Source organism: Phoxinus phoxinus (genome assembly GCF_949152265.1).
Source record: "Phoxinus phoxinus genome assembly, chromosome: 9".
Classification (NCBI taxonomy): Eukaryota; Metazoa; Chordata; class Actinopteri; order Cypriniformes; family Leuciscidae; genus Phoxinus; species Phoxinus phoxinus.
Window position 1 is genome coordinate 22,325,343 of NC_136884.1, and position 11,217 is coordinate 22,336,559.

The 11,217-nt window shown below is 39.0% G+C and overlaps 1 protein-coding gene across 1 annotated transcript; it reads right to left on the reverse strand.

Moving 5' to 3' along the window:
• Window positions 1-7,085: 7,085 nt before the first annotated feature.
• On the reverse strand, window positions 7,086-9,816 carry LOC307004094 (uncharacterized protein). Its single transcript, XM_079623042.1, has 2 exons — window positions 8,309-9,816; window positions 7,086-8,187 (listed from the first exon to the last, which is right to left on the reverse strand). Exons 1-2 carry the CDS (start codon window positions 8,375-8,377, stop codon window positions 7,675-7,677), a joined length of 582 nt encoding a protein of 193 aa, XP_079479168.1. The 5' UTR covers window positions 8,378-9,816; the 3' UTR covers window positions 7,086-7,674.
• Between the last annotated feature and the right edge of the window lie 1,401 nt (window positions 9,817-11,217).

An 11,217-nucleotide genomic window follows, 5' to 3' on the forward strand; every position in this document is an offset into this window, starting at 1 on the left:
TCTAATGCCCACCTCTCTAACGGATCCCTCGTCCACGAGCTCTTCCAATTCCTTGCTGTCTATCCTGGTCCATGTTGAAAGAAATTGCCAGTGTTTAGACCCTCACTTTTATATCTAATGACCAATTGTGGTTACCCCATCTGAAATCAATTAGCAATAACGAGTTTTCATCAGGTGTGGTTATTTTATATGTTCTTACAAACATATATTTTATTTCTATAGTTCTCAAAATCCATATACTGTATTGCTGAAATGGAAATATATAGGTTTACCAAATGGTTAAGTGATTAACCATTAAGATCAGTTGGATTAAGTGTTGGTCAACAAATCAGATGAGAAGCATATAAAGATGTATTTACACAAATAAATACATCTTACAATGTAAAGATGTATTTACACAAATCAGATGAGAAGCATATCAAAAGTATTGTGAGCAATGCATTGTGAAAGACAATTTGTTCCTGAAATAAAACCCAAGCTTGATTTTCAGTTTATTCTTCAGTTGAGTGATATGATAACTAAAAGATAAGGCATCATAAACTATGATGCCTAGATATTTGTACTCCTTTACTAGTTCGATCACTGTACCTTGAAAGGTCTGGAGAGATACTAAATTATTTTCAAGTTTTTTTGATTCAGAGAATAACATATACTTGGTTTTATCAGTATTCAGAACAAGTTTTAAACTGTGAAGCCTTAACTGAATAATATTAAAGGCTGACTGAAGCTTAGACAAAGCTTGCTGTCCTGAGGAAGCGCTGCTATACACAACAGAATCATCTGCATAAAATTTAAAGTTGGCATCCTGAATATCATAATCAAGGCTATTTATATAAATGGTGAATAAAAGGGGCCCCAGCACCGATCCTTGGGGAACACCTTTGGAAATCTCTAATGAATCAGATTGTTTACCTTCGGCTTGAACACGCTGGGTTCTTCCACTCAGATAATTTTTTAACCAAGGAATAACGTGACTTGATAAACCAACAACCTTAAGTCTGTGCAGCAAGATTTCGTGATCCACTGTATCAAAGGCCTTTGATAAATCGATAAAAAGCGAGGCACAAGATTCACCATTATCCATAGACCCTACAATATCATTTAAAACTTTCAAAATAGCCGTTGTCGTACTGTGTTTTTTGCGAAACCCAGATTGATTGATAAACAACACCCTATTTGCATTCATATAGCATGTCAACTGTTCACCAATGAGGCTTTCTAATATCTTTGATAGAACGCAGAGCTTTGAGATTGGTCTGTAATTATTCATTATAGTAGGATCCCCCCCCTTTTAATAGAGGAACAACAAATGCTGATTTCCAAATTTCCGGAATAACACCAGTATTCATAGAAAGATTAAAAATATAAGTTAAAGCGGATATAATATAGTCTGCTGCTAGTTTCAAATACACACTATTAATTATGTGTATATGTACATTAATTCATTATCATCAAACCAAAGAAAACTGGTACTGCTCCCCAGTACCTAAACTCATTACTTCAAACTTATGTGCCATCCAGAAACTTGCACTCTGCAAGTGTAGCAGGGAAATGTTGTTACACGGTGTCTTGTGGTGCCATCACAAAGAGGCACAAAATCTCTTTCTCAAACCTTTACCATGACTGCTCCCTGCTGGTGGAATGGTCTGCCTAACTCAGAGCTGCTGAGTCTGTAGCCATTTTTTTAAAACTGCTGAAGACCTATCTTTTTCGACAGCACTTGATCCAGTAACACTAACTCTTTCTCCTCTATTCTATTCTGTCTTTATATAAAATAAAAAATAAAAAACCTGCGTTAGATTGAACTGCAAAGGGTCATAGCACTTACATACTGTTGTCCTACTGTTAGTTTAATTGCTTCTATTGCTCTCATTTGTAAGTCGCTTTGGATAAAAGCGTCAGCTAAATGAATAAATGTAAATGTAAACGTGTTGCATACATATGCTCACGTATACCCTTTTCCCCATCGTTGAGCATTACAACCAATCACACACGTCTCTGTTGAGCTCATGATTCGGTATTGAGCTCAATAACCAATCAGATGGCTGGTGAATAAAAAATAATAATAAAAATCGCAGATTCTGAGCGTTTTTACCGCGGTCACACCATGTGTTCAGCTCAAGTCAGTGCAGCGGCGAGCCGGCGACACACTGAGTGATACCAACACTGCAGATTAGATGCTGGTAAGATTTGATTTATAATTGTTTTGTTTTCCATGCTACTAAAATAACAATGTCTTGATTTTCTAATGCTTAAAAAGCAGTTAACTAATTCATAAACGGTTGTTGACTTGCCAGGCATACAAGATATGGCCTTGAAATGTTTAAAGGGGTCATGACATGGGTTTTTTTATTTTATTATTATGTTCCCTTAGGTGCAAATATAGTATTACTATAGTTTTTTTTTTACAAAAAACTTTTAAAATGTAGTGATTTATGACCTTTTCCCACCCTGTTTCTCATCCTCTGATTCAAACATTCTGTTTTGGGGGTGTTTCCCCTTTAAGAGTTCAGTGTTAACGCCCACTGTTATGATTGGCTAACGTCAGTGCCTATGCATCAATTATTAACGCCCCCAGCCAGAACATTTGAGGATTCGGCGCAACTGTATAATAGCGGGTGATGCATGCGAAGCGATGGCTCTTGCAATGATAAAACCTTATATGTTTGAGCCGGAATCAGATGAGGAACCAGAGGAAAATGAACCATCACCACAACAACGAAGACTGGATCAGCCCGTGTCCACATGGAAAGTGAAACTATTTTGAATTAATAAAAAAATTGTAACCCGAGACACTTGAAAACGGATTATTGTTGCATAATTATCCTATAGCTTAAGCTTAATCCTATATCTCTTCCTTCTAATTATGGTTGCTACTTCTAGCTTCCCCTTCCCTCTGCTGTTTGCCAGATTATTTCGTACCCAGACGTATGCGTGTGATTGCTATTACCTGATGTTCCTGGCCTGTCCTGTCTTGTCCGTGACTGTCATACTTCTAGCCTGCTTCAGGTCTGTCTCCGTTGCTTATATTAATATTATGCTCATCACTCTGTCCAGCCTGCCCGCTGCTGAACAGCACCCAGAGCGTGCATCTCACCAACCTGATTCCGCTCAAGAGATCAGTGGATAGAGCCCGCCGGATCCCATTCTCGGACTGTTTGCGGTTGCCCTTTTTCTACAAAGAGACTTTCTGCCTTTTGATTTTGAGCATCATCATTGACGACTGGATTTCTGTTGTTTTTTCCTGAAGAAAGGATTTACTGTGTTTGGACTGATTTCTCTGTCACCATTAAAAGAGACTGTTATTTGCATCTTCGCTTTTGGGTCTAATCTTTCCACATAACAGAATAATCTGGCCAACATGGACCCAGCGAATGAGAGCCCGATTCATGCAGCTGTCGAGATGCAAGGTGCCATGCTCGGCAGACATAATGAGGAACTGACCGCCGTCCATCGTGCGGTTGAGACAATTGGTGCCCAACTCGCAGATCTGTCCCTACAGGTCCACCAGCTCGAAGTGTTCCTTCCAGGTCGTCGGAAGCCCCAGAGCCCAGAGTAAACAATCCCCGTGCTATGCCGGTGAGCCCACTGTCGGTCGTTTCTCACACAATGTGAGGTGGTTTTCTCCCTTCAACCTACTACTTATTCCAGGGGGCGAGCCCGGGTGGCTTACGTCATCTCTCTCTTGACCGGACGTGCTCGTGAGTGGGGGACCGCCGCCTGGGAGGCTGAGGTAGATTTCACCACCTGTTTTGACTCTTTCAAAGAGGAGATTATACGTGTGTTTGACCGTTCCGCTCATGGGGAGGAGGCTTCCCGCATCCTTTCCTCTCTTCGCCAGGGAAGACGGACTGTTGTGGATTATTCCATTGAGTTCCGCACCTTGTCGACCACTTGTGGATGGAATGAGCCAGCGCTTGTCGCACGCTTCTTAGAGGGGCTAAGTGCCACCATCAAGGATGAAGTTATTGCTCGCGAACTACCCACCCGTCTTGATCCTCTGATCGACCTGGCCATCGGTGTTGAGAAGCGGTTTGATCTCTGCCGTCGCACCAGAGGAATGGATTACGCCTCTCAATCAGCCGTTCCAACCGTCTCCGCTACCTTTTCAGCCAACTCTGAGCCGGAGCCTATGCAACTCGGTGGTCTTCGCATTTCCACCAAGGAGAGGGAACGCCGTGTCAACAATCGTCTGTGCATGTATTGCGGGGCGGCCAACCGTTATGTATCCGCTTGCCCAGTAAAAGCCAACGCTTTCCAGTAGAGGAGGGACTACTGGCGAGCGCTACTTCTCTGATCTCTCCGTCTAAATCATGCACCATCACTTTCTTTTTTAGTTTTTCACTCTCCCTATTCCCCAGTAGTATTAGGACACCCCTGGCTAGTTAAACATAACCCCCACATTAACTGGTCTAATAATAGTAATCTTTCTTGGAATCTGTCTTGTCATGTCGAATGTTTATTGTCTGCTAATCCTTCTGTGTCCACTGTCTCTGTGTTTCAGGAGGAGCCGGGTGATTTGACGGGGGTTCTGGAGGAATATCATGATTTGCGGGCGGTTTTCAGTCGTTCTCGGGCCACTTCTCTTCCTCCTCACCGTCCCTACGATTGCAGTATACGGCTGCATTTTCAAGAGCGAATTGATCCCACCGAGGATACACGTTCGAGTAAGTTGTTTAGTGTTATATAATTATTTTTCTGATTATATAGAACTCGTATGAATTTTCAGACTATATTTTGCTTAGTTTTGGTTAGCTTTTGACATCTTACAGGAAAGATTGCCTTACAATATCCCTAACATTCGTGTAGGCCTATATGGTCGTGTAAACTGTTTCAATGTGATTACTCTCTAAACATATTTGTATTATATTTCACTCCATTTTGATTAGCTTATGACACTGATTATCATGCTAAAAATACTGACTTTTGCGTAATGTAGCTTATTTGCGAATATCTGCTTAGGTGTAAATATGATTTCGTGCAAATATATTTCAGCCTCCGGTAAAATGTGATGCTGTCTAAATATTAGACATTATATTTTTATATATAAATGTTCGGTTTTGGTTAGCCTATGACACTTATCTTGCTAAAATATTGCCACAGATGATTGTGAATACAGGTGTAAATGTTTGAAATGCTGTAAATGTGTGCGGTCTATATGGCCATCAACAGCTCGCGGTGACGCAATCTATGGCCCATAAATGGATATTTCTCTGTCCTATGGCCCATTAACAGATATATAGGCCATTAATCGCCCATCTTTGGATAATGTATGCTAACAGTTGTTTTTATTATTTTAGGAATGTGTCTGCATCACGCTCTCCTTCTCCAGCACCGCAGAGGGACACGCAGGTGTCGTTCAGTTCTCAATCGAGAATGATAGTAAGTGCACAGACGTAATATTTTACTGATGAAATGTAATTGTGTTTACATCATCATAATATACAAGTAGGGCCTACCTATTCTTGTGTGAAATTACAAAAACGATTGTCTTTTTTTTTTTTTATCCATGGCTATTAGTGATTGATAATGATGATAATGATAATAATACAGTTTCTTTGATTGTTATCAACAGATGTGACAATGAACATGTCCAAGCACCTGTCCCGAAGAGAGCCACGGCAAACAAGCAGGCAAGCAACAGGTCCAAGTCCACCCTGTCATGGAAAACCGAGACTGATGTTGACATGGTTGCACAGACTGCACGATTCCTGCCCGCACGGGAAACTGGACCGCAAGTTACCTCTGTTGACTCATTCGCCCATGAGTCTGTTTGTAACAGTATACACTACCTTTCTTTCTTTTTTTGAAAGGATGTGTTAAGTTATATTGTTAGGAAAGATTTCTATTTTGAATAAATGCTTTTCTTTTTAATCAGTGAATCCTGAAAAAAGTATCACAGGTTATAAAAAAATTTTAAGCAGCACAACGGTTTCCAACATTGATAATACCTGATTATCAAATCATGATATTAGAATGATTTCTGAAGGATCATGTGACACTGAAGACTGGAGTAAGGATGCTGAAAATTCAGCTTTGATCAAAGAAATAAATTATATTTTAAAGTATATTAAAATAGAAAATCATTATTTTAAATTGTAATAATATTTCACAATATTACTGTTGTTTCTGTATTTTTTATCAAATAAATGCAGCCTTCTTCCAAAAATATAAAAAATGGTAATGTGTCCAAACGTTTGACTGGTACTATATGTTTATATATGTACGGTAGCACTGTGGTCTTGTGAGGCACAGCATTTAGTTCCTCCACATAGAAGAATTACGATAAAAACAGATTGAAAAACAAAACCTTTGAATCTCCTCTCATTCTCAGATTCTCCTCTCTGCCTCACAGCACCGTGATGGGGGCATTAGCCATTGGGGGAGTGTCTATTGTCTCCCCTCATTCATATTCATGGCCATCAACACCCCTACGCATAAAGCAGTGCTGGCACAAAAACTGACTTACAAAGTTTAAATCATTATATTGTTGTTTTGTGAAAGAGTGATCAAAATGATTTTCACATCATTTTGTAGTAAACATTCTAGCCTACAAGAATGGTAACTCAAAAGTCTTGTGCCAAACTATTCAGTAAGCTCATTGCAGTGACAATTTTTTTCCCAAAACTCACTAACCACGCATAATATTTTTTTTCTATAAAATGCAAACATGTAACTTCCATTTTGCTCACATATTATTGTAGCAGAGTTTGTGCTGAATACAGCATATTTATGAGTTGGCCAAAGGTATGTTGTAAGCAGTGTTGGGTAAGTTACTTCAAAAAAGTAATTAATTACTAATTACATCATCAATATTGTATTTAAAATACTTTTCTAATTACTCTGTCTGAAAAGTAATTTAATTACTCAACAAGTAATTAAACAAATTACTCTTTAAAAACCCTATAAACCTTGACCGGGTAGACGACAGAAATGAAACTCTTTTAATAATTAAATATGAGTCAAACATGGAATAGAATCCTTTTTAAAGCATTTTAGCTTTATTAAAACATACTATAATACTTATAATAATACTAAACTAATATATAATACTAAACTAGTTAAACAGAATTCCTCTGCTAAATATCTGAATAACAAAAAAGCTTAACTTAAGAGAAGTTAAATGACATGTATCAAGCTGTAAACATGAAACTTGCTTTCAAAGCAAGGAGTACCATATTATATTTCATACATATCGGTAATGTAGCCTATGTACGGTAGTCATGCGTTTCAACAAAATGAACTAATTTCTAATTCATTGTAACCTTTAGTTAACGGTCAGAATTCCTCTGAAAAATATCTAAATAACAACAAATATAATTACTATTATAATTAATCAAGCTTAACTTAAAAAGAAGTTAATTACATGTATCAAGCTGTAAACATGAACCTTAGTTTCAAAGCAATGAGTACCATATTATATTTCATACATAATGTATGTACGGTAGTCATATGTTTCAACAAAATTAACTAATTTCTAATTCACTGTAACCTTTAGTTAACGGTCAGAATTCCTCTGTAAATAACATCTGAATAACAAAATTCCATCTGAATAACAAAAAATATAATTACTATTATAATTAATCAAGCAAAATGTTTAATATTTCAAAGCAATGAGCAACATATTTCATGCATACTGTATGCAGTCATATGTTTTTCAACAAAAACTAATTTCTACTGCTCAGCTGACTGTGCTGCCTCCTTTTTGAAAAAGTGGTTGTATCTCATTAATGTAAGTCTCTCAAAACGTTTGCTTGACAGTCGGTTCCTCCTGGGGGTGAGCACAAGATTGCCCAGGCTGAAAAGCCTTTCCACTGGTGCGCTTGATGGTGTGGCTGTGTTGTACCTCAGTGAAATGGCCTTAATCCTGGGATACTGTCTAAGGACACCCAGGTCAGACCCTGCAGATTTCAAATATTCCATGACCTCTGTTTCAGCAGAGTAGGCACAATCCTCCTCCTCAAATGAAAAAAAGTCATCAGTGAAGTCAGCGTGCTTGTTGTGATGTTGATCATTATGCTGTTGGTCTTCAAGAGGCAACCCACGGCACTCTGTAGTAAGCATTGCCCTAACAGTGTCTTTTTTATCTTCTTCTCTGATCCAGCGTAACTTAAATTTGGGCAAAGTGACTGCAGCCAGGAGAGCTTTTTTATTGTCCATCATAGAGGAAAAACGTACCTTGATAGCCTATGAGAAAAAAAAAAAAAATCAGACACTTCACATTATACAAGAGTATGACAGATAATATAAAAATGTATTTAAGCCATGGGTAAACCAAAAATAGCAATTTGTTTATATATCAGATTACCTGAACAATGACATCAGGGAGAGATGCTGTCATCCTAAGCTCGTCCCGCAGTGCCAGCGTCCTGGACATTAGAATCTCCAGAGTTGGAAGAAGGGTTCCAAAATAGCAGTTATCTTCTCCTTGCAATATGTCTAGCGCTACAGTGAGTGGCTTCAACACAATACAATATTCCTTTAGGAACAGATACTCCCGATCATTGAAGCATTTTATTCCAAGCAGAGCGCAAACAGTATTTAACTCAGCAACTGGAATGTCAGTGATCCTGGACAGGGCATCGTGAAATGAATTCCATCGAGTTGAAGTAGGCACTATGAGTTTTCTTGAAAAAGTTATCTACTAACTCTGAAGCCACGGAAGAACGGTTCGCTTTTGTCCACAGTGCAGAACACTTTGAAATAGCACTTCTGTATATGACTTTGTACTCATTTGCTGTTAGCCATTTCTCACCATCATGAAAAATTAAGTTCAGTGTGTGTGATGCACACCTTAAGTGTGGAGGGAGAGAAAACTGTCCATCAGAGTCTGTGGAGAGAGTCTGCGCAACATCAGTAAATGTCACCTCTTCATCTTCCTCGGACTCCTCATCAGAATCTGATTGCTCGAACATTCTAAATGCTTTGACAAAATTGGACCCGTTGTCTGTCACAGTTGCTGTCACTTTAGAATTAAGTCCATAAGCTGAATGGACTTGTTCGATTTCATTGGCGATTACATCATACGTGTGTCTCCCTCTAACTTTTTTACAAGCTAATGCTGCGTGTCCGCGTAGAAAAGTAGAAGGATCAATCCAATGTGCCGTCATTCCGAGAAAACTTTTGTTATGGCTCGTCCAAATGTCGGCAGTCGTGGAAATATATTGCAAGCTCTCAAATGTCCTTTTAAGCTCAATTTCCATGTCAGTGTAACACTTATCCAAGTAAGATGAAAACGTTTTCCGATCGGGCAGTGCTGCTTTTTTGCCAGACACAGGTATTTTGTTTAGTATGCGCCTAAAAGACGGAGACTTAACAGTACGCAGAGGTAGCATCTCTTCCACTACGTAGCCTGCAATCATTTTTTTAAGCTCACCTTCAGACACTTTCTGCACCGCCTGTGTAAAATCAAGTTTTGGCTGCTTAACAGGGGTTGCCGTAGCGTTATCTGTCGACGAACATGGATCACTCAAAAGTGTTCGTCGATGCTGCCTTGTCAGGTGCTTCAGTAGATTACTTGTGCTATTGACAGCGGCCGATAGTTTTTTCTCCCCAGGACATAGCTTACATTGAACCGTAATGTTCTTTTCTACCTGTGTCAAAAAAGTGAAATAATTGGAGTATTTCCATTTGCTAAAACAGCCACTCGCTTCTGCCGACATCTTCCACTTCAGACAACGTAACCGACTAGCACGCGCGAACTCGTCGCGCGCAACTGCACTACAGCTAACGATTTTAAAGAGGCAGCGTTCACTTTTACCTTTGGCGATACATTTAGATTTTAAATTCAATAATGGTTTATGCAAACCTGTTGAAATAATTTACAGTATGTAACGCAAGTACATCATAAGTAACTGTAATTAAATTACCTAAAAATGAACAGTAATCCCTTACTTTACCTTTTCCGTGGATAAGTATTTTAATTACAGTAAACACCCAACACTGGTTGTAAGTAGCTGAAATCAGGGCTGGACTGGGACACAAAATCGGCCCGGGCATTTTGGCCCAGACTGGCCCACTACATATGATCGTAAACACCACCCATCTTTGCACGCCCTTCAATATGTTTTTGTTCAACACCTATTCATTAAAACCACTAATGCCATGTAATGAGTGAGTAGGAAAAAGAGTTAACAGATGAAATAAGTACAAAATTGTCATTTATTAATACAATTGAACTATACTCCACAGTGATGCATCCAAAACACAAGCTATAAGCTGCAAAGGATCTTTTGTAAAGCTGTGGTGAGGACCTCTGTCCCTCTCGGGAGGTTCGGGGGCATGCCCCCCCGTAAGAAAATTTTGTGCATTTTTATGTTAAATTCATCTATCTGGTGCAGTTTGAGAGTTCAAAATTAAAAGCTCCAACCCATATATTAAGTGTGCAAATTAAACAAAGAAAAAAAATCAAACCTCTTTTAGTAACAGTGTCTGTCTACATTACACTACATAATAATAGTTATAATATTAATCTCATGACAGTAGCCTAATAGCCATAAAACAATTGTAAAACAAATGCACTGAAAAATAAAGGAAACTTTCATAAGTAGTTTTGTACTAATTTCTATACTTGAAAGAGATAAGCACGTGATCTTTTATTTTGGCGGAAACTGCATCAAGCTTTTATTTTGGCGGAAAACATGGATACAAACGCGTCTTATTAAACTTCTAGTAAATTGCTGTAATCGTCAACTATGCAGATGTGGTAACTGGGTAATGGGTCCCACAGTCATAGCCGAAGTGTTTTGAAAGTAGTTCTGCTTACCGCGGACTCTACACTCTCTCATCTCTCTCCTGATCCTCCTCACTATCCTCATCATCACTGGAGCTGATGAAGGTCCTGCTGCTGCAGAAAATATATATTTTGACACATTTTACAGCGTCTGCTTGAAGGGCCTGTATTTATTTTTCACGCTATTTCTCTGCACATTCCGTGCATTTCTTCTCCATCTCTCCGACTATTTTGGCAGATACACACTGACACGGCACGCTCGCTCAAAGGGGGAGGTGTTTAAAGATGTGATTGGGCCAGCCCAGTGTCAATCAAGAAAACAACCAATCTGATCTTAGATCCAAGAAAGCAAACGCTGATCTACGCGTTTCATGGGCCGGTCTGTCAGTGGGAAAAAAAACTAACGCTTACGTTTTTTGACCAATGCATTACACCGGCACTAACCCAGCGCCGTCAATTAAACAAAACAAAATGAATGGGCCGCC

Excerpts from the sequence above, each read along its gene's own strand:
- LOC307004094 (XM_079623042.1), bottom strand. The coding sequence starts at position 8,377 with ATGTCCAGGACGCTGGCACTGCGGGACGAGCTTAGGATGACAGCATCT. Across the intron at positions 8,188-8,308 it reads TCCCTGATGTCATTGTTCAG|GCTATCAAGGTACGTTTTTC; the intron begins GTAATCTGATAT and ends TTTTTCTCATAG.